Raw genomic sequence first — 22,296 nt, 5'->3', positions numbered from 1 at the left:
TTCACAGCACGGCGCCCAACCGCCTGCACCACCAGCGAGTGGGCCTCTGAAATTTTATGTGAATTTTGTGGCTGGCTTGTTCCAGCACAGTTCCAGCAAAAACATCAGGTGGGGTTCCCTCAGAGACCAGGCGGGCAGTAGCTCACTTTGTTGCTTCTTAACAAAATCAGGAGTCTGGTCCCGAAGTGTCCCTCCGCTTACGCACGTCTTCAGCTCTTTCCACACCCTGTCCTGCTCAATTCAAAGGTCCGTCCCCTCCTCTTTGGAGCAAGCGATTTCCCCCACTCTGTCTTCACTCCCACGGACTCTCCATTTCAACCCTTCTAGCCACTGAGTCCCTCGGGAGATGCTCCCTCGGGGTCTGGTCATCGTCCCCTTCCCGGCTTCGCCTTCAGAGTCCCTCTCTGCTTTACTCTGGTTTTTCTATCTTTCTTTCTTTTTTTTTTAAAGATTTATTTATACAAGAACTGGGGTACAGGCCAGAGGCACGGGAGGGGGAGAGGATTCACCAGAGACAGAGTGACCAAAACAAACTGCTGAGGGGGCAGCGGGGAGACAGGAGAGCTCTGCTGCGCCATGTGGGCAGCTCCCTGGCTGGCTGGGAATTGAACCGGCGCCGCAGAGGCTGCGGACAGCTTCACAGCCCTGTGCTCAACCGCCTGCGCCACCGGGGAGGCCCTACTCTGGTTTTTCTTAAATGTGCAGACACGCATCAGTACTCTAAGGTTTCTGTGCTCGTCCCGACGCCTCCCATGCGACGCTTTTGCAGATGTCTTGTCATGGCGGGCCCTGGGCGGTGCGTCTGGGGTTCAGTGCCCCCCCAGCCCCTGCCCGCGCCACCCCCCAGCCCCTGCCCGCCTCCCACCCCGCCGCCTCCCCGTGCGAGACCCCAGCTCACAGGCCCCTCCCGCCGCCCTGGGCCACGCAGGTGCGTAGCTGGGGCCCTGCCAGGTGGGTCAGAGGCAGCCACCCACCTCGCCCACAGCCCCAGGCAGACGGGGCGGCACCACTCTGGCCCAGCCCAGCCCCGCGCCAGTCACCAGCTGGGCTGCCACAGCCGCACGTCCAGAAGCCGGAGGCTGTGGAGGTGAGCGCCCGCCGCCCGGCCTCGGGTCCGCGCTCGGGACAAGGGAGGCAGCAGCTGTCCACACACCCTGTGGGCAGCAGGCCAGCGGGCGGGTGGGTCCCGGTGCCTGGGCCGCTGGGCTCCTTGTTTGGGATTTGGGGATCTGGGGTTTCCAGGACGTGGGGTGACGCCCTCCTGGCGACGGTAGTCTGCTGGGGACATGCTGTGCCCGCGGTGACCCTGCGAGGCGAGGGCGGCGGGCATGGGAGCCCAGGGCCTGGCCATCCTGCAGCCGCTGCCGGACAAGGAGCACGGGCCCGGCTGTCACCCCGATGCCGCCGCCGGCCAGCGTGTGGGCTCGGCGGGGCCGGTCCCAAGGGTGATTCACGGGAAGGCGGCCACCCCTGACTCACCGTGTCTCCCTGCAGGCGCTGGTGGCCGGGCCGCGGGCTGCCGCGCTGCGGGTGCGCGACTCGCTGCCGAGGCGCTCGCTGGCCGGGCGGTGGCCCCAGGCACCATGCCCGAGGCGCTGCTGCTCAGGCCGGCCAGCTCCATCCTAAGGACCGCGTAAGGACCAGCCCTGGCCACGGTGGGGGGCAGGCGGCGGCCCCAGGCCCCACTCCATGCCGGCACTTCTGGGGGTGTCTGGTCCTCACCTAGGGCGGGGGCAGAAAACCGGCTGGGGAGGGAGTGGCTGCCGGCCCGTGGCTCCAAGACGTGGTGTGGAGGAGGAGCCGGAGGGAGGCGGCCTCAGGGCTGCACGCGGTGGGTCAGGGCAGGTCGAGGCCCCCTGACCGAGTTCCTGCGCCGCGGTGAGCACCACCGGCGGTGGCTCCAGGGGCCTCCCCAGCCATGTGTGGCCTTCAAAGCCCAAACCTGTATGTCCGAGGGTAGCTGGAGGGTGTGGGGAGACGCTGGTGGGCTGCCTGCAGGAGGCGGCAAGGGCCACGGCCATGCTCTCTGCAGCCTGCTGGGCGTGGCGTTCTCGGGGAGACAGAGGAGGCGGGCAGCTCATTCCCGTGATGGTCCTGCCAGCCCTGGAGCAGCGGCGGCCCCTTCCCAAGCCAGGCAGTGCAGGGCCCCAAGGGGGCCCAGGCGGCAGGGAGCAGGCACCACCCACGGCTCCTGGCCACCTTCTCGCTCATTCCTGTTGGCTCCGCTCAAATCAGAGCCGGGCTCACACATTTTACCAGGCAGGAGAAATGCTGCCCGCGCCCTTCAAGGGAGGATTTAAGAGCAGACTGGCTGTGAGGAGGCGCAGGCACGGCCGGCCCTCCAGGCGCCCGTCTTTGGAAGGCACAACTGGGCGGCGTGATCTCACCCTGGTGTCTGAGGCCTGGGCGCGGGTCTGGCCTCGGGGCAGCGCCTGGTGGTGGCACCGGGGGCTCAGGCCAGCGGGATGCTCCCGCCTCGCCCAGCCCAGGCCAGCGGGCGCCCATCCCTGCGGCCGCCGCCCGTCACCCCTGACGTCTTCTGCTTGGAACCCATGTCAGGCTCCTGAGCAGACTGCGGCCCGTCGGGCCTGGGTGCGCTCGCTCACTCAGCGCGGACCTGCGGCCCCAGCACGGCGTCGGGCCCAGTGTGGGAGAAAGGTAACTGGCCGGTGCCGGGGCGGGGACGGGCAGACCGCCTTGGCAACGCACGGGCCAGGGCCCCAGGCTGTGCCCTCACGGCTGGGCGGTGTGCGTGGTGGCGAGAGGCTGGGCACGCGTCCCTGCAGCTGCGCCCACGAGGTCCTGAGGTGGGCCCGGTCTCCACCTCCTCATCCAGCCAGGGGGCTGAGGTCCGGCCGCTGACCTGGGAGACGACCCCGGAGCCATGGGCACAGGTGGCCTCCCAGGAAGGCTGGGCACTCGCGTGTGTTTGGGGCCTGCTTCAGCCTCTGGCAGCCTGGGGATTGCCTCAGCCCCGCAGTGTCCACATGACTGTCCTTGGCCAAGGCTGGGGTGGGGTGTGCCTCCTGCACTCCCCCGCTGGACTTCAGGGCCCCCAGGGCCGGACCGAGTCCTTCCTGGGGCGGATGGGGGCACCGAGGCAGAGAGTGGCGCCTGCCCAGAGCCACACGGTGACGGACAGTCCCCAGCCCACGGGGAGCCGGGCGCAGCCGGCGTGGGCGCCTGTGCCCAGCTCTGGAGCTCCTGCAAGGCCCCCTCTAACCCTCGTCTCCCCTCCTGCTAGCCCCAGGACTGACAGGCAGCCGCTACCCAGCCATGGCCTCCCACTCCCGACGCCAGAGAAGGCCAGGGAGGCCCCGCTGCTGGAATCTGCAGGTGAGCAGTGGGGGCAGCAGGCGTGTGGGTGGGCCCTTCCCCGCCCTGCCCTTGGCTGGCACCCTCTGGGCCACGGAGGGGGGCCACCAGGAAGGTGGGGGCAAGGCTGGGGGGCCGAGCGCGGCCATCCAGGGCAGGACTGACCCAACGTGGGCCAGCTCGATGCCCCAAAGCCAAAAGGCTTCTACCCCGGAGGGGAGCGGGGCCCAGCACACGGGCCGGGGTCCCCCCCAGCCAGCCCAGCAGCCTCCCAGAGCAGGCGTGCTGCAGAAGGGGTGTCCAGGGAGGGTGACCAGGTGCCAAATCAGCCAGGGCCGGGCGCCCTGGGGTGAGACAGCCCAGCAGGCACAAGCCCCGTGGGCCCGTCCCGACATGCAGCTGGACGCTGAGGCAGCAGCAGTCCGAGGGGCGGCTCTGTCCCCAGCCTGGGCCTCCAGTGGGAAAGCCGGACGTGGCCAGCCTGGAAGATGCCCGGCGGGGCCCAGCCGCCCACCGTGCGGGTACGTCCTGTGCTGTTCTGCCCGGTACCAGGAGTGCCCGATCTCGCCGTGGCCCGAGGCCAGCACAGCCTCCGCTCCTGTGTCCCCACAAGGGCCTGGCACGGCCGAGCGCACGCCAGGGGCCCTGGCCAAGCGCCCCCGCGCAGAGGCCCCGGAGCTGACCGGGAGGCAGGGTGGGCCTGCGGAGAGGCCCCCTCACCCAGGGAGGCTGTCCCCCCACTCTCCCATGGCTTAATGAGGGGGAACCTACGCGCCGTCCACTGTATTCATTTTGAGGTAAAGTGAATAATTCCTGGCAAATCTGCAGCTGTACACACATCACGGCAATTCAGTTTTCAAACATTTTTCCTCACCCCAAAGAGAGACGGGGTGCTCTGTGCGCTGGTCCTGGCCCTCCCCGGACCGGTGTCGGCCGGCCTGCTGCCCCCGAGGCTGCTCCCAGTGCCCGGGACGGCCCCTCGGTCAGGTGCCTGGGGGGTGGCCTGGGAGCTGCCCGTCTGCTCCCCAGCCCCCGCCCCCCTCCCGGGAGCGGCGCTCACCCTGCGTCCTCACCACCCCCCCCAGGTCTGAGGGACTCGGTGCAGCCAGGGGCCCAGCTGCACGGCGGGGTGGCTGGTCATCGCCGGAGGCCACACGGTGGGGCTCCCAGGCCCGGGCACCAGGGTACGGGCTTGGCAAAGCCTGAGGGGGCCTGAGGCCGGCTGGGGGCAGGGCGGGAGGTGGGCTGGCCTGAGGTGTGCTCTGCTGCAGCAGGCGGGGGGCCTCCTGCGCCCTCTGTCCCACCGGGCCCCAGCCTCTTCCTGCTGCCTCGGCCCCACACGCACCCCAGGAGCATGGATGGAACAGCCAGGTGTCCCAGGAAGGGCCGTCTCTGGTGCCCCTGCAGGGTGGACATACAAGGCCGGCCTCCCCACCGCCGCTGGGCCTGGCTGGCCCCTGCCCGCCCCACAACCTCCCCACGGGGCCTCCCCGGAGAGGCCAGCCGGCCTGGGCAGGGGCTGTGCCTGCCTGGGCAGGGGCAGTTCCGGCTGGTGGTCAGAGCCCGTGGCCTCCTGCCCCGCCAGCCCCTCAGGATGTCGCTTGTGACAGTCTGGCCGCTGCCCGGTGGGGGCGCCGCAGGTCTCGGGAGCAGAGGGAAGGCCAGGCCCCGGCCCCGAGCCTGCTCCTCTCAGGGCCGCCCCGCCCCGGCTCGGGCTGGACTGCTGGCCAGCGGCGGGGAGCTCGGCTGGGAGGCGGCCGGGCGGCTGGCCTGACCGCAGGTGGCTCCCGCAGAGGCGGCGCTCTGGACCACGCAGGCGGACGGGCAGGTGCGCCTGCGCAGAGACCCCGGGTGCGCGCAGCCCCCCCGCACCGTGCACCGGATGTTCCAGGAGGCCCTGGCCAAGTACGGGCCGCTCAGCGCCCTGGGCTTCAAGCGCGAGGGCCGCTGGGAGCACATCTCCTACGCCCAGTACTACCTGCTGGCCCGCAAGGCGGCCAGGGGCTTCCTGAAGGTGAGCCCACCCTCGTGGCCCTCAAGCCCATGGCCCCCTGCCTGGCGCCCGTGCCCCTGCAAGCCCTGGCCTGGCCGGTGGGAGGCGGCCCCTGGATGGGCGGGGAGGCGGCCGGGCCAGGCGTCCGCGCTGACCTGGCCTCTGCCTTCTCCTGGAGCTCGGCCTGGAGCGGGCGCACAGCGTGGCCATCCTGGGCTTCAACTCCCCAGAGTGGTTCTTCTCGGCGGTGGGTGCGGTGTTTGCGGGGTGAGTGGCCGCGGGGCGGCATGTGTGGTGGGGGGAGCAGCCGGGTGGGGTGGGGCCACAGCCTCTGACGCCCCCTCGGCCCGCAGGGGCATCGTCACGGGCATCTACACCACCAGCTCCCCCGAGGCCTGCCAGCACATCGCCCACGACTGCCGTGCCAACATCCTCGTGGTCGACTCGCAGAAACAACTGGAGAAGATCCTGAAGGTGGGGCGCGGCTCCAGCTCACGGGGCCTCCCCCTCCCGCCCTGGGCCCGTCCTCAGCTGCACCCCTCTCCCCCCACAGCCAGGCCCGGGGCCCACAGAGCTGGTACAGGCCCTGGCTGGGCTCTGTGGCTCCGTGGGCAGGGGCGAGTCCGCCTGCCATGTGGGCGCTTCACCATGGCTGAGGCCCCACTTTAAGTTGTTGGGATGCAGAGAAGGGGGCGGGGGCTGCAGAGTGGAGGAGGGGCCATCAGGGAGTCACCCCTTCCCCGTTCCTGGGGGCCAGAGCCCGCTGTGGGAGACGAAAGGGGCGGCACCGTTGGGGCCGGGCCTGCTTGCACTGGAGGGCGCTCCCTGCCCAGGGGTCCCACCCGGGGCCTGGGTTCCCGCTCTCGGGCCCCTGAGGGTCCCGGAAACCTTTGTTTTCGAGGCGCTTGGCTCTGGTTTGGCTCTGCGGGTTTCCACTGGGCCCTTTTCTGCCTCTGCGGCTGGGTGAGGGCTGCCCTCGTGCTCAGGGGCCTCCTCAGCCGTCACAGGACGAGGTGCTCCGGGAGGTTGGGAAGTTCCCAGAGCTTGGGGACCCCCCTCCACGTCCAGGACACCTGGTGGAGGAAGTCGGGCTTCCCCGGAGCCGCTTCCCCAGGACACGCGGCCCGTCCCTGCACGGGGCCATGGGGAGGGCAGCGGCCAGGGTCTGTGTCACGGACTTCGGGGAGCCGGTGGGTCCCCAGGCGCTGCCTTCCGGGGTCCCGGGGCGGTGAGGCGGGGGCTGCTCTCCACGGCGCTGGGCGGCCATCCCTGCCTGGCTGCTGCCCGACTGGCTGCGGCTTGGGGGCTGGTTTGGCGGCAGGGAGGGGCAGGGAAGGGCGGGGAGGGGCAGGACCAGCTGGGGATTCCCCTGGGGTCTGTGCTGCCCCCACCCTCAGGGGCTCCGGCAGGGTCCGCCCTCGGGCCGCCTCCTGCTGAGGGGTGCGGGGCGGGGGGGCCCTGGCGCTGACTCTCCAGCCTGCCCAGACGCGGCTGGTCTGTCGGGCCCCGGGCCCACACCCGAGCCTCGCGGGTCGGGAGCTGCGGGTCCCTTGGGCGCCGGGGGAGCAAGTAAGTCGGGACAGGGAGCACAGGCCGAAGCAGCGGCAAGGCCCGGACGCGGGGGCCGGGCCGGGAGGCAGCGGCCCGAGGTGCCGGCTCTGGGGACCCCTTCCTTCCCGTGGCCAGCTCCCGGCTGACCGCGGGGCTGGCTCAAGGCTCAAGGCTGACCGCGGGGCTGGCTCTCCGGGCAGCTGTAAGGACGGCCTCGGCGAGGGGTGAGAGGCCACGGTTTCCTTTTGGGCCTGAGGCCCCAGGCCGGCCTCTCCCAGAGCCTGACCCCACACTGGGCGGCGCCAGAGCTCCCTCCGGGGCCCGTCAGCACACCTGGGGCGGCATTTCCTCCGGGAGCCCCAGCGACTCTCCCCTTTGACCCAGTGAACTGTTCCCTGTTCCCGAGTCCAGGTCTGTCACCCCCGCCCGGTCGTGCAGAGACCTGCAGGCCGGCCACGCCCCCTGGGAACTCGCTGGAAGGGCGATCCCAGGCCCCACCCAGACCCACTGACTCAAACCCAGGAGGCCCAGCTGAGCGCAGGCCCCTCGCCTGCCGGGTGTCTGTCCCAGCCGCCCCGCGCCAGCCTCCCGGCCAGACCCCCGGCTCCAGGCACCCCCAAGGGAAATCCTGGCAAGGCCCCAGGCGAGCCGAGCTCCTGGGGGCCGGAGGGGCCAGAGAGCCAGGTGTGTCCAGGCCAGCAGCCCTGTGGCCGTCCCCTGGGCTCTCTGAGGGGCGCCCTCCCCCTGGGGGCGCCTGACGGGGCGTGTCCTGCAGACCCGTATGGGGTGGCTTTGCCCCTCGAGAGAGCTGCCCACGCCCTCCGGCCTCCTGTGGCTGTGGGGCCCGAGCAGAACAGCACCTGGGGCCGTGGGCCACCCCCTGAGCAGCGGGCCTGTGGGGTTCCCGAGCCCCAGCCGCGAGGGGCCCGGGCTGCAGCGCCCACCGAGCGGGCTGCCTGAAGTCAGGGCCGGGCCGCGGCCCCACTGCCCGCCCCGCCTGGGACTCCTCACTGCCGCTCTCCGCGGCCAGCCGGACGCCCCGGGGCTTTCTCTGCCCCCCGGGCACGCGGGGACGTACAACATTTTTCAGTTTTTAACAACTCCTGAGCCACGCAGCCTCGCTAGCCCATGCGGTCCCCACCACGGCCTCCCCCTGCTGGGCGGCAGGTCCTTCTCTGACAGCTCCGAGCCCCTGGGCCAACGTGCACCCGATCCTTCCTGTGGCGTCTGTGCCTGCTGACAGCCGGCCAAGGCCTCTGGGGCCCGAGCTGGCCCCAGCGTGGACAGGGCGTCCCGTCTGCCTCTGCGACTCTGTGTCTCTGAGTCTCCTGCCTCTCTCTGTCCCCGTCGTGCCCCTTTGTGCCGCCCTCTCCCATGGGGCACGCGGGGCTTGGGTCATGCTCTGTCCTGCTGCGCCCCGGCCCTCACTGCAGAAGCTTTCAGAGGGTGACAGCCTGGCCGGGTGAGGGTCAGAGGGGTCTGACCTCTTCTCAGGGAGACACTTCACTGTCTGCAGATCTGGGGAAACCTGCCCCACCTGAAGGCGGTGGTCACCTACCGGGAGCCGCCTCCCGTGGGGATGCCCAACGTGTACGCGGTAAGGGGAGGCCTCCAGGACCAGGCTCCCAGGGTGGGGCGGGGCTCCCCAGTGTACGGTGGGGTTCCTGGGGCGGGTGGCCACCACTGACTCCCGCCCCACGGCAGATGGAGGAGGTCCTGGAGCTGGGGGGAGAGGTGCCGGAGGTGGTGCTGGACAGCATCCTCGAGGCTCAGCGGCCCACCCAGTGCTGCGTGCTGGTCTACACTTCGGGCACCACGGGCAGCCCCAAGGGCGTGATGCTGAGCCAAGACAATGTAGGACGGGCTTGGGGGGTTCCCTCCCTGGGGGCTGGGGCAGGCAAGCCCCCCATCTCTCAGCCCTGCCTGCGCCCACCTGGGAGCTGGGTACTGGGAGGCCTGTCCCGGGGTTCCTGCACAGACACCCGGGAGGGCGGGAATACCAAGGCAACCACAGGCATGTGGGTTGGGAGGCCACTTGCGGACACTGCCGGCGGTCTGCCCGCCACAGATCACCTGGACAGCACAGTATAGCAGCCAGGCCGGCGACATTCAGCCAGCGGAAGTCCAGCAGGAGGTGGTGGTCAGCTACCTGCCCCTCAGCCACATCGCTGCCCAGATCTACGACATGTGGACGGGCATCCAGTGGGGCGCCCTGGTCTGCTTTGCTGAGCCGGATGCCCTGAAGGTTAGTCTCCATGGGCTGAGCGGATGTCTCAGCTGTGTGCAAGCGTGCTGTGCCCTGCATCTGCTCATGTGCAAGTGTGCATCTGTATGCAGGTGCACGCGGCGTCTGCGAGGGGTGTATGGGGGCACAGGTGCGGGTAGTGCCTGCAGGGGGCGCAGGTGTGCGAGGAGTCTGTGAGGGCTGCGCGTGGTGACTGCTGAGTGGGTGCTGCTCCCGCTGCGAGCCAGCAGGCCTCCCCCTTCCTGGCGGTAAACAGGGGAGCCTGGTGAACACCCTCCGGGAGGTGGAGCCCACGTCCCACATGGGGGTGCCTCGCGTGTGGGAGAAGATCATGGAGCGGATCCAGGAGGTGGCAGCTCAGTCCAGCTTCCTGCGCCGCAAGATGCTGTTGTGGGCCATGTCAGTCACCTTGGAGCAGAACCTGACCTGCCCAGGCAGGTGAGGAGGCCGGCAGAGGCCTGGGGGACAGAGGGCTCGGTGGGGCAGCTAGAGGCCTGGGGGAGGGGTGGGGAGGGCAGCACCGCAGCCTTGCACAGAGGCCTGTCCCTGGCCCCGGGGTGGTCACCCAGGCGCCCCCCTTCCCCACCAGCCACGGTCAGACTTCTCCTGTGAGGCGCACTCCCCTCCCCAGGAGGGCTCCCGAGGGGCCTCTCCAGATGCCTGCTCCCCAGTGACCACGGGGAGTGCCCCATGGCACTGTGGAGCCCCCAGGACCCGCCCATCCCGGTCCAGTTTGGAAACACTTCTTGTTACTGCGCCTGTGAAGCCGCCCAGGCCTCCGGAGCGCGCGCCCGTCGCTGGCCTCCAAGGCCACTGGCCGGGACGCGCGTGGGCCGGGCTGGGGGGGGGCGCACAGCAGGTGGCCAGGCCTCGCACACCCGCGCGCGTGGGGCGGCCTGGGGCTGGCCCGCGCGCGCCCACCCACGCGGCCGCCTCCCGCCAGCGACCTGAAGCCCCTCGCAGCCAGGCTGGCCGACTACCTGGTGCTCGCCAAGGTGCGCCAGGCGCTGGGCTTCGCCAGGTGCCAGAAGAGCTTCTACGGCGCCGCGCCCATGGCCGCCGAGACGCAGCGCTTCTTCCTGGGCCTGGACATCCGCCTGTACTCGGGCTACGGGCTCAGCGAGTCCTCGGGCCCCCACTTCATGTCCAGCCCCTACAACTACCGGCTGCACAGGTGCGCCGCGGGGCCGGGGCATCAGGGGTGCGCGGGGACCCGGCCGGGCCCGGGCGGTGGGGCGGCGGGGGGCGGGCGCCCGGGCCCTGCGCTGCCCACCCCGCTGCGCTCCCAGCAATGGGGGGGTACGGGGGCCGGCTCGCGCCTGACGCCGCCCCGCAGCGCTGGCAGGGTGGTGCCCGGCTGCCGGGTGAAGCTGGTCAACCAGGACGCGGACGGCGTGGGCGAAATCTGCCTGTGGGGCCGCACCGTCTTCATGGGCTACCTCAACATGGAGGACAAGACGCGCGAGGCCATCGACGCCGACGGGTGGCTGCACACGGGCGACACCGGCCGCCTGGACGCCGACGGCTTCCTCTACATCACCGGGCGGCTCAAGGGTGCGCCCCGGCCCCTCCAGCCCCCCGCGGCCCCTCCAGCCCCCACCCCGTGGCCCCTCCAGCCCCCGACGGCCCCTCCAGCCCCCGATGGCCCCTCCAACCCCCCGCGGCCCCTCCAGCCCCCTCCCCATGGCCCCTCCAGCCCCCGACGGCCCCTCCAGCCCCCGATGGCCCCTCCAACCCCCCGTGGCCCCTCCAGCCCCCTCCCCGCGGCCCCTCCAGCCCCCGACGTCCCCTCCAGCCCCCAGCGGCCCCTCCAGCCCCCTCCCCGCGGCCCCTCCAGCCCCCGACGGCCCCTCCAGCCCCCCGCGGCCCCTCCAGCCCGGGGCCCCAGCCCTAGCCCCCCCTAAAGCCCCGCCCCTAGGGCCCCGCCCCGGCCTTGGCCCCGCCTCTCGAGCCCCGCCCCGGCCCCTACAGCCCCGCCCCTAAAGCCCTGCCCCGGCCTTGGCCCCGCCCCACCGCCGTCCTTCACCCCGCCCCCTGCAGCCTTGGCCCCGCCCCCGACCCTGGCCTCGCCCTACAGCCCCGCCTCCGGCCTTGGCCCCGCCCCGCGGCCTTGGCCCCGCCCCGCCCCACCCGCCCCCGCAGCCCCTTGATGTCTGGCTTCGGGATGGGGCGCCCGGAGGCCAGGCGGCTTGTTCTCGCAGCCCAGGTGGTGAGGGCGGGGCCGGGCGCTGGGCCTGGGAGGGGATCAGGCTGCACCTCTGGGGTCCTGCCCCCGACACTGGACTCGCTCCTGTCGCCAGGAAACCCTGGACCTGTGGTCCTTGCCGTCCAGCGCCCCTCCTGCCCACCCTGGGGGCTGGTCCCCGAGGCCCGTGTGGCCCACCAGCGCCCCTGGTCGGGCGCCCCTCTCGTGCTTCACCCTGCAGGCCTGAGGCCACTGGCACCGGCCCGCTGCCCACGGCCCCCTGTGGCCCCCAGCCCTGCTCTGGGGGTGGTCAGCACCAGGCGTGGGCAGCTGCTGTCTCTATTCAACAGCGGGGCAGAGGGGCCGTCCAGCTGGCTGTGCCGGTCAGACAGCCCAGCGCCCCAATGAGCGTATGGGGGCAGCCCAGTGCCACAAGTGCACAGCTCTGGGGGGGCTCTGAGTGGAAGAAGGGGCAGTTCTGGGGGGAGGCCAGGCAGGCTCCCGTGGCCACCCAGGGCCCCTGCACCTGGGCTCAGTCCTCTCCCACAAAACCATGGAGTTGGTGCGGCAGGGCCAGGACCGGGGCCCGGGCAGCAGGGTGGGGGGAGCTCGCCTGCCAGCGTCTGTCCCTGCAGCTGCCCTGGCCTGCAGGAGAGTGTGCCAGCCGGGCCTGCCTCGCGGCCCCTCCCCAGCAGCCGGGCACCCGACCAAACTGCTGGTCCCATCTGCAGAGCTGATCATCACTGCGGGTGGAGAGAACGTGCCCCCCGTGCCCATCGAGGAGGCCGTGAAGAACGAGCTGCCCATCGTCAGCAACGCCATGCTCATCGGCGACCAGAGGAAGTTCCTGTCCATGCTGCTCACTCTGAAGGTGGGCCGGGCCCGCTGCAGTGGCCAAGGTCTGCCTGGCAGAGGGCGCTCCCCATGCAGAGGCTTTGCTCTGGGTTTCCTGGCCTGCTGCGCACGGCAGGCAAGGAGTCCGCTCTGCCCCAGGGTGCCCTGGTCACCTGCCACTGTGACGGCCGCTCGGGTTCCAGAGGAGTCCAGCTAGCATGGCCCTGGCCTCCTCCCACACCAGCCTCCAGCATGGCAGGCGGGCCTGAGCCTGAGGCTGATGGCCCGGGGTTCGCCCCGTGCGGGGGCTCAGCCGGGGGTGAGGGGCTCAGTCCGGTGGGGGCGGGGTGTGTTGGGGGGGCTCAGCTGGGGCCAGGGGCTCAGTCAGGGGCGGGGGCTCAGCCGGGCTGGGGACACTGCCAGCAGCGTCAGAGGAGGTGCGTGCACATGATGAGCCTTTGCACGGACCCAGGGCCTGGGAGACTGGCGGGGTGGGGGTGGGGGGCACTGCAGGGAGAGTGCGGGACTCAGAGAGCTCAGAGACCCCTCTCTGGGACCTCTTCCCGCCTCCTCCCTGCCCTCCTGGCCCCCTCCCCTCCCAGCTTCTCCCTGCCCCTTCTAGGAGACAGGGGTGTCTCCTAGAAGGAGGTGGCCCTGACCTGGCTTCTGCTTCTAGTGCACCTTGGACCCAGACACCTCGGAGCCCACTGACAGCCTCACGGAGCAAGCCGTGGAGTTCTGCCAGAGGCTGGGCAGCAAGGCCACCACAGTGTCCGAGATCGTGGAGCACAAGGACAAGGCCGTGTACCGGGCCATCGAGGAGGGCATCTGGAGGGTCAACATGAAGGCTGCCGCCCGGCCCTACCACATCCAGAAGTGGGCCATTCTCAACAGGGACTTCTCCATCTCAGGGGGCGAGCTGGGTAGGTTCCTGCCCTCCCCCAGGGACCACGGGTGGAGGCTGGGGGGCCTGAGGGCCATTAAGACGGCCGCTCAGTCCAAGGCCCAGGACGCTCCATTTGCTCCTGAGCCACTTGCAGGGACTCTAGGCCTGTGCGCTTCTGAACCCACAAGGGCTGCGGGCGACACAGGCCCTGGCTCCAGGGGTGAGGCCTTCTGTGTGGTCGGCTCACATGCAGGAAAGGGTTGCCCTTTGGCTGGGCCCCGCAGAGGTGAGGGCGAGGGTCAGGACTCGGGGCGGGCTTGCCCTGCTGCTTCCAGATGCACCAGGGCCGGCCCCTCCGGCCACCACCAGCCACACAGGAGGGACGGCGCACCCAGGCCCTGCCCCTGCTGCAGGGCCCAGGCCAAGGGGCCTCACTTGGGCACTCCTGGGCGTGGCCCCGCCAGGCCATTGAGTGTGATGTCCAGCACGTCTGCTGTCGCAAGTGCCCCGAAAGCCCAGCAGCTGTTTCAGTTTCTGTGGCTCATGAGCCCCGGTACCATGGAGTCCGGTGGTGTCCGGGCTGCTGGGCCCTTCCAGGCTGCTCTGGAGCCTCGCCAGAGAGAGGGCCAGCGGGGGCCAGCGGGAGCCAGGGTCCCACTGCTTCCTCTGCTCCCCGATGGCTTGGACCCCCCACTTTCTTTAAAATTTCATTTTGCACTTTTTGGGGTGCATGCCAGAGGTGGGGGTGAGAGGGCTCACTGGAGACAGTGAGCAGAGCAGGTGGATACACTGAGATCCACTGCTGAGGGGAGCAGCGGGGAGACAGGAGGGGTCTACTGTGCCCTGTGGGTCAGCTCCTGGCTGTGGATGGATTCATGCCGCTGCGGTGATCGCCTGGGACAGACCCCCGGGCCACAGGGAGGCCCCCTACTCTTTCAAGAGATGGAAAAAGTGCTTTTCAGGGCGAGGGCAGCGGCTCAGAGCTTCACTGAGCTCCAGACACTGGACCTCACCGGGCTGTCAGCCCATGGGGCTGGGAGGGCTGCACCCCGGCGCCGGGCCTCACCCCCTGCACTCCCCCAGGCCCCACCATGAAGCTGAGGCGGCCCGCCGTTCTGGAGAAGTACCGCGGCCTCGTGGACGCCTTCTACCAGGAGCACAAGCCGTAGCGCGCCGGCCCCTCAGCCCCGTGGCCGCTCCCAGCTCCCCGTCCGGTCCGGCCCTCGCCCCTCTGGTGACTCGGGAGCCCCCCCCCCGCCCTCCGCCCCGCGGCCACGTCCTTCAGGGGCCAGCCCAGGCTGCCCCGCTAACGCCGACTGTGCCGGTCGAGCTGGCAGATTAAACTTCCTAACCACCACCCCGTCCCGGTGTTTTTGTCCATCGAGAACATGCCCCGCCCGCAGGCACCCCGAGGCCCTGCCAGGAACAGGGAGGACACAGGTGTGGTGGGTTTAGTCTTTATTAGCACGACCCCGAGAGCGAGGTGAGTAGCACAAGCCAGCGAACGGGAAGCAGCGACTGAAACACAGTGAGGCTACGCGTCAGCGCCAGCCTGAGCGAGGCCGGCCCGGGTGCGACCAGGGCAGCGAGGGGCGGCGGGGACCCGAAAGCCTGCGGCCCCCCGGGACCGAGGGGGGCCGGGCTCGGGGGACCAAGAGGCAGCCGACGCGGAGCGTGTCCAGGGCAGAGGAGGGTAGCGCGCCCGTCCGCGGAGCTCCCGTGAAGAGCCGACGTCAAGGCGAGGCGGGAGGTGGGCAGTCCTCGGCCCGAGTGTCGTCTCCGCGTCCACGAACGGCCTCGCGCGCACCTCGCGGTCTGTCTGCTCGCGGCCAGCGGCCTCCGCCCACCTGTTCGGTCACAGGAACCCCCCGGCCCCCTCGCGCCGTCCCCCCGCTGCCCGGGGCTGCCCCGGTGCTATCCCAGCTGCTCCCGCCTTGTGCCATGTTTTTCATGAACCAGGAAACAGGGTTTTCTTTAAAAAGTTAGATTTTCTCTTATTAACTCCGCACCAGAGTATTTACAGCTCAGGGAACTTAGCCCAAGTGTAAATGGCCGACAGCCGCAACCGGTGCAGTCCAGAGTTTACAAAAAACATACACAGGTGGACGTGGAATAAATAAAACGAGCACTTGGAGAGGTTCTCTGAAAGCAGGCCGGGCAGCTGTACGGGCAGCGCCACAGCCGAGCTGACCACGCGCCGGCTAGTCCAGGTCCCTCACACGGCGGCAGATCTCCTCCGTGAAGTCCGAGCACTTGGCGCTGCCGCCCAGGTCTTTCGTGAGGCTCTGAGGGGTGAGAGCAGAGGTGGACCGTGTGCCCATACCCCGGCCAGGCCCGCCGCCCGCACCCACCCTGCCGAGGAGGCCCGGAGCCTTGTGCCCAAGGGTGGGTCTCCCGCGAGTCCAGGCCCCGGGAACCTGGGGTCCCTAAACATTCGCGACATTTTGGTGCAGTTTGGGAGGCTGGAAGGCAAACACTGAGAAATACTGAGTCACTGCTTTGAAGCACCAGCCCCCAGAGGTCGCCGCCTGGGCACACCATGGCCACCACGCTTCCCTGGCTGCCTGCGTCCCTGCACCCTCAGCTAGAAGGGTCCACAGACTCGGCAGAGAGAGCTCGGCCACAAGCGAGGAGCCTCCAAACCCCACACGCTGCATCAAGAAGGGGAGACCACGTGCCCCCTGCGCGCCCCCATGCCAGTTGATGCCCCGCACTCTCCTGCAAGGAGCAACCTCATGTCCCAGCCCTTGTCCAGAGGGCTGGCCTGGCGACACGGCCCGAGGGGCCCAGCTGGAGGCAGCGCCTGTGCAGGCCGCAGAGACGCCAGGGCCGGTGGGGCCGCGCTCACCTGACCGGCCTTGATGGTGTCAAAGCAGGCGGCCTCGATCTTGGCTGCGTGCTCGGAGAGGCCCATGTGCCGCAGCATCATCACAGCGCTGAGCAGCAGGGCCGTGGGGTTGGCCATGTCCTTGCCTGCGATGTCCGGTGCCGTGCCGTGGACCTGTGGGGCAGGCGCGGTCAGGCCTGCAGACAGGCACGCAGCGCAGCGCAGCCCGGCCTGATCACTGACCAGCACCTGAGACAGCCCTCCCGGCCCGCCCAGCCTCAGGCCCCGCCTCACCGACTCGAAGATGGCCACCCCGTTGGCGCCGATGTTGCCGCTGGGTGTCACGCCGAGCCCCCCGATCAGCCCTGCACACAGGTCACTGGGGAGAGAGCGGGTCCAGAGTTGGAAGGAGCCCAGGGACCCCAGCCCTGGACAGCACCCACCTCTACCAGGGGTGCATGGCCAGCAGGGCCCTAGCACCCCCACGGACGGGGTGGCTGGGAAAGCCCATCTCTCTGCACCTGAGCGTGTCTCTGTGTGTCTGCGTGTGCCTGCGCCCGCCTGGGTTCCCGCAGAGAGGAAGGCAGCAGGGGTAGCAGGGAACAGGGCAGGAGAACAACAAACACGGCCAGATGCTGACACCCGAGGGATGTGGGGCCGAGGACGGGTAATTCCTGGTCCTGTTCTTGCAACTGATGCCTGACGCTGCCCCCGGAGCTACACCACCTGTGGCGAGGGCCAGCCCGTCCAGCCAACCACCGCCCGACACCAGCCAAGCAGCAGCGCGACAGCGGAGAGGTGGCAGGAGCCGGCGCGTGCAGGCAGGGGCACCCACCTGAGGATGTCCCCGTACAGGTTCGGCATGACCAGGACGTCGAACTGGGACGGGTCTTGCACCATCTGCAAGAAATGCATCCGCGACTTAGTGCCCGAAACCTGCCCTGCCCCACGCCCCCCACCCCCAGGCCCCGCGGGGCCACACTCACATTCAGACACACCGTGTCGAGGTACATCTCGTTGAATTTAATATCTTTACAGTTTTCTGCCACTTCCCTGCATTTCTGCAGAAAAAGCCCATCTGACATTCGCCTGCATCGAATGAAATAAAAGCCGCTGAAAGAGACTTGCGTAAAGAAAAGGGTCAGAAAAGGAAAGTTCGAGACATCTAAGTCCCCGAAACCAGAGGATCTAACTTCAACCTCAGTGAAAGTGTCCCAGCTCCCGAGGCGCAGGCTGGGACGTCCTGGCTCCCGGCAAAGGCCCAGAGCACGCAGCGGGCAGCAGTGCCCCACTGGGGCCCCTCCCCGGGCCGGGCTCCCCTCCCCCAGAGCTTTCAGTGTCTCCCTAGGCCCCCAGGACGGGGCTCCTGCCCTCCCAGCGGCTCCAGCCTCCGGCCCCAGGGCCAGCGGCCAGCACTCGGGGCGGAGGCGAGCGGGGAACGCACATGATGTTGGCCTTGTGCACGGCGGTGACATTGCTGCGGTGGTTGTTGCGCGCGTATTCGAAGGCAAACTCAGCAATGCGCTTGCTGGCCTCCTCGGTGATGAGCTTGATGCTCTGCACCACCCCGTCCACGATCTGTGGGGGCAAGTCCCTGGCTGGAGGTGGGCGTGGGCCTCTGCCCCAGGGGGCGGCCAGGGGGAGGGCATGGGCGTGGGGGGCGGGGGGAGCCCCCCACCCATGCCCACGGGGCCCCACGCACCACGTGCTCGATGCCGCTGTACTCGCCCTCCGTGTTCTCACGGATGGTGACGATGTTCACGTCGGTGTAGGGCGTCTTGTAGCCCTCGATGGAGACGCACGGCCGCACGTTGGCGTACAGGTCGAAGGTCTTCCGGAGCAGCAGGTTCATAGACGGGTGGCCCGCGGCTATGGGGGTCTTCAAGGGGCCTGGGGGCAGAGGGGGGCGGGCAGCGGCCAGGCTGGCACGTGCGCAGGAGCCGCAGACGCCGCGGGGACTGGCCCCTTGGCTCCAGCTGCCATCTATGGGCGGCGTGGACCCCAGGTGCCCCCCAGGCCCGGCGGCGCGGGAAGCGCCCAGAGCAACTCAGGAGAAACCAGCAGGCGCAGGGGGGCGGGGTGGGGGGGTGGCCGGCCTCGGACAGTCCGGCCTAGGCGGGCGAGGCCTCGGGGAAGGCGGCTGGGCATACCTTTCAGGCCCATCTTGTTCTTGTCCATGGACTCCTTGGCTTCGGGCGGGATCATCCACTTCCCTCCAGGGCCCTGGATGGCCGTGACATTCCGCTCCTCCCACTGGATGGGCGCCTGCGGGCCGGGGCGTGAGGGGACCGACCTCCAGGGTGGACTCCCCGATGGAGACCGGGGGCAGCCCAGGCCCGCGTGGCACCCCACCCTGCCGCCAGGGGGCACCTGAGCTGGGGCCGGCGCTGGGGTACCCAAGCTGCGGAAACTCCCAAAAGCGTTTAAAACGACCTGCCAGGCTACAGGCCCGTGTGCGGGAAACGCGGGGAACAGCAGTTCCGCAAACGTCTCCCGGAACCAACTCGTTTTTGAGACGTCAAGTCCGCCTCCTTTTGCCAGAGATCCGGCGCCAGCGCCCCACCCGCGGGGTCAGACGCCGCCAGGGCCTCTGCCGGCACCCGCCGCGGAGCTAAGGGCCCCGCCAAGGACACCTGTGACGGCTGCTAGGAACGGCCCTTCAGCTACTCACTTTGGCGGCATCAAAAATCTTCATCACTGCGGCCGAGATCTCCGGGCCGATGCCATCTCCGGGGATCAGAGTCACTGTCTGGCCCTAAATGGAGGGGGAGGCTGTCGGGGGCAGGCCGTGGGGGGAGAGGCAGGGGAGGGGCAGGCTGTGGAGCCGGCTGGGGGAGCGGCCGGGAGGGTCCCATGAGGAGAGGGCCCCGGGAAGCCGGTTGTGCGGCGCCGGGGACTTGGTGTCGGTCTTCACGATGACCCAAGCGCACCTCCACTAATTCAAGCCCAGAAAAGCAAAGATGGCAAAAACCCTCACGGCCCATTGGCCGCGTGCGGAGCCCCTGGCCCTACAGGGCTGCAGAGGACGCACATGGGCGGGCTTGGCACACGCTGGTGACCAGCAGGTCAAGGTGGCCACGCTGCCCACCCTGAGCCACCCGCAAAGGGACAGCGTCTGTGGTGGGCAGCACACACGGAGATGTGCCTGGGGCCAGGGCTGAGGGCAGCCTGTGCTGCCCACTGCCCGCTGCCGGGACTTGGCCCCAACAGCCGCTGCGCTTTTCTCAGTCCAGCTGCCCCCAGGGACACTCCCTGGGCTACTGGATGAATGATTTCTGGAATTTTCTGTGCGACTGAAATCATCGCTTTAGAAATCACCTCTCGCTACTCTCAAATGTGACCCCTGCCCCTGAACTAGCCCTCTCTGAGAGTGGACGGCCAGAGCGGCGCCGCGCCGGTCCCCAGAGCACACCAGGAAGCCGTGCGTCGCGGGGCCAGAGGGGCCTCCTGGGCTCCTGCCCACAACGCGGAGCAACAGAGGTCTTCCCAGAAACCCGGCTCTTCTCTCACAGAAGAGAGAGGAACTGGGGGAAATGCCCCATGAGCCCGACGGGAGCCCACTTTACGCGGGGCACCGGGAGAATGGCCCCAAATCAGACTCTGGTGGGGGAAAGAGGAATGGGGCGTCCTGGACAGCTGGGGCAGCCCAAGGCGGGAGTGCGGAGAGCGGCGGGTGCCACGAGCAGCAGGGGCCCCCACGGGATCTGCCCCCACAGGACCTCCCCAGAGGATGCCTCCGCCGCGGGGTTCCCCTAGCGAGGGACCAAGCCAGGTTTTAGGGACGCTCACAAAATAAAAAGCGCAAAGCAGGTTCTGAAGCTTCTCAACAATTCTCTCTACACTCGCACAAACATCGGAAAAAGTGTCTCCCCAAACCAGATCGTGAGACCAGGCCTCCAGCGCCAGCCCTGTCCGCTCCGACAAGGCCCAGGCCAGGCCAGGCTCCGCGCCCCCAGCTGAGGTCGCCGCCCACAAACTCCCCTGAGCCGACTCCCACCGGCTGTGAGGAGGTGGAGACAGAACGCTGCGAGAAGCGCGTTAGAGCGTCTTTCTTGAGAAACTTCTAAAAAGCAAAATAAAGATGGAATCATACTCACGCCACCAGCAAAAGCTCTGGTCACCTGTTTTTGTTTGTGGAACACGCCCAGCAGCCGAGAGACCTGTGTGTCACCAGCAAAGAGACATTACACGGAGGAAGAGCCCGGGGCCAAGTCTGGGGCGACGGGCGAGCGAGGGGATCCGCACGATTTCAGAGCCCTCACGGTCTCCCTCAGCCCCGGCCCCGGCTCGCGCGTCATCGGGGGGCACAGGCCAGCCTGAAGCCCCAGGGACCAGACTAGCCCGGAGCCCGAGCTGGCCCCTGCGCCCCCAGGCGCGCACGCCTGGGCCCTCCCACAGGTGGTGAGAAGTCACACCTCATGCTAAAGCCCAAGAAAGTTCATTCAACACCCTGACAGCTGGCCCCCAGAAGGCAGGTTATAAATAAACACTTCTTCTGATGTCGGGAACTTGCTGAGACAGGAGGGGGATGAGTGAAAGCCAGCGGCCACCCCAGCACCCCAGCCAGCTCTCCCCCAACCCTGTGACGTGCTGGGAACATGTTTAAAGGTCACTCCCCACGTAACGACACGCTACGGCCAAAGACAGCGGAGACCAGGACCTCCTCCGGCGGCGCGCCTGACAAGCGAGTTAGGACCGGCCAGGTGCTAAGGAAGCCTCTGGGGAGCAGCTCCCGTGAGGCCAAGCCATCACCCAAGTACGGGTGTTCACTGCAAGCCGTCACCCAAGGACAGGTGTCCACGATGGAGACGCCAAGACAGCCAGAGAGGCGCGCAGACCTGAGCTCCCGCCCTTCTCTGGACCAAGAGCAACGGCTGGCCAGTCCCAAGAGGACCCGACCCACTGGCCAAAGCTCAGTCCCTGGACAGAAGTCACCACCGGGGAGGGTCTCCAGGAGAGACCGGGCGGGCTGCCCCGGAGCAGGAGGCCACGCTCTCCGTTATACTCACACCCTGTCATTTCGTCCCTGGAAAACCTGGCAGGAGGAGCATCAGGGCCCTTCTGGGGAGTCGGATGCAGCCACAGACGTGGGCAGAGTTCCTGGGGCCCGGCCCCCACCAAGGGCGCCCCCTTCCTTGCCCTCACACGGAACTCGACACAGCAGGTGCTCCCAGGAGAGAAGCTTGGAGGCCGCCGGGGCCATCTGGCTCCGATCACGGGAGTCACGGCCAGGCAGGCTGGAGAACCTCTCCGCGTGGCGAAGCACCGCAAGCTGACCCCCTTTCTCAAACAGCCCCCTAAGGGGTGTCCTCTGCTCTGCCTGAAGCCCAGCCCAGGCCAGCCACCCAGGCGGCTCCACTCCCTCCAGGAAGCCTCTGGCCAGAGGCAGTGGCCTCCAAGGTGACGTGCGAGGGAAGCTGTGTCCCCGCCCTCCCCACACCTGCTGTGCCCAAGGGTGCACCCAGAGTGGCCCACAGCCCTGCCAGGTGTGTGCCCCGACCCAAGCTCCCGCTCCAGGCTGAGCCTGCTCAGGCCCAGGCGCGAGGGCCGAGAGAGCAGGCCCGCATACCGCCCAGCCCAGCCCAGCCCGCACCCAGCTCCGGGACAGCGCAGGGCCCCGGCTGACGCCCTGTCTAGACTCTCTTCCTGATCAAGGGCAAAAGGAAACGTCAAACTTCACAGGGACAAGCGGAGTTCCCGGGGGTCCCCGGCGCCCCCAGAGCGCCCACTTCGCCCTGGGCAGCTCTGGCCGGGGCTGCACTGAGGGGATCCCGCTCAGGCCCAGGCTTCTCCCCCCGTTCTCATGGGCCGCCCGTGTGACCTTGAGCGGCTGGGTCTGGGTCAGGGTGGGTGAGCGCCAGGGGCCAGCGGCAGGGCCCCCAGCCGAGCCGGGGCGTGGCCGCGGCGGGGGCTCCACCCGCGCCAGGGGCCGCCGGGTCCCTCCTCGAGGGCGCGAGGTCAGGTCCGAGGCGCAGGTGCACGTGCCCCGAGAGGACGCAGCTCGCGGCCGGCTGGACGGCTCCGGGGGGGCCTGGCGGCCGCGCCGACACCCCTCACCCGGGCACCCCCGGCCGGCCGCCGCGGCCGCTCCCCAGGGGCCGGGTGGGCGCGGGGCGCGGGGCCCGGGGGCCGGGCGGGCGGGCGGGGCCCGAGCGAGGTGGGGCCGGGCTGCGGGGCCCGGGGAGGCGGGGGCCGCCGGCGGGCGCGGGGCGCGGGGCGCGGGGCGCGCGGGCGGGTCGGGGTCTCGGGCCCGGCCCGCGCCCCGCGGTGACCTTGGGCTCCCGCCCGGGCGCGCCCCCGGCGCTGGGTGCCCCGCGCGGCCGGGCCGGGCGCCCCGCTCGCCAGGGCGCGGCCGCCACCGCCCGCGCCCGCCGCCGCCCGCGCCCGCGCCCGCCGGCGCCTCACCTTGGAGATCCACGCGGGCCCCGCCATCGCGTCCCCCGACCACGGCGACAGCGGC

General features: G+C 69.6%; 2 protein-coding genes across 2 annotated transcripts; one reads left to right on the top strand and one right to left on the bottom strand.

The window, feature by feature from the left end:
* Nucleotides 1–1,328: 1,328 nt before the first annotated feature.
* ACSBG1 (acyl-CoA synthetase bubblegum family member 1) lies at nt 1,329–14,178 on the top strand (the record flags this gene model as incomplete). The annotated part of the gene is made up of 15 exons (XM_084254105.1): nt 1,329–1,633; nt 1,727–1,878; nt 3,245–3,336; nt 5,096–5,329; nt 5,487–5,575; nt 5,662–5,782; nt 8,376–8,456; nt 8,564–8,713; nt 8,928–9,104; nt 9,361–9,542; nt 10,048–10,278; nt 10,441–10,658; nt 12,021–12,160; nt 12,800–13,046; nt 14,093–14,178. 15 exons carry the CDS (start codon nt 1,329–1,331, stop codon nt 14,176–14,178), a joined length of 2,505 nt encoding a protein of 834 aa, XP_084110231.1.
* A 1,032-nt stretch (nt 14,179–15,210) lies between these two features.
* IDH3A (isocitrate dehydrogenase (NAD(+)) 3 catalytic subunit alpha) lies at nt 15,211–22,296 on the bottom strand (the record flags this gene model as incomplete). The annotated part of the gene is made up of 11 exons (XM_084253513.1): nt 22,242–22,296; nt 19,934–19,996; nt 18,508–18,591; nt 17,987–18,101; nt 17,539–17,726; nt 17,281–17,414; nt 16,823–16,925; nt 16,672–16,736; nt 16,131–16,215; nt 15,858–16,010; nt 15,211–15,294 (listed from the first exon to the last, which is right to left on the bottom strand). The coding sequence occupies exons 1-11, from the start codon at nt 22,266–22,268 to the stop codon at nt 15,211–15,213; spliced, it is 1,101 nt and encodes a 366-aa protein (XP_084109639.1). The 5' UTR covers nt 22,269–22,296.

The sequence above is a fragment of the Talpa europaea genome (genome assembly GCF_964194135.1).
Source record: "Talpa europaea genome assembly, chromosome: 14".
Classification (NCBI taxonomy): Eukaryota; Metazoa; Chordata; class Mammalia; order Eulipotyphla; family Talpidae; genus Talpa; species Talpa europaea.
Note: the sequence above shows the minus strand (reverse complement) of the source record. Positions and strands in the feature narration are given on the sequence as shown.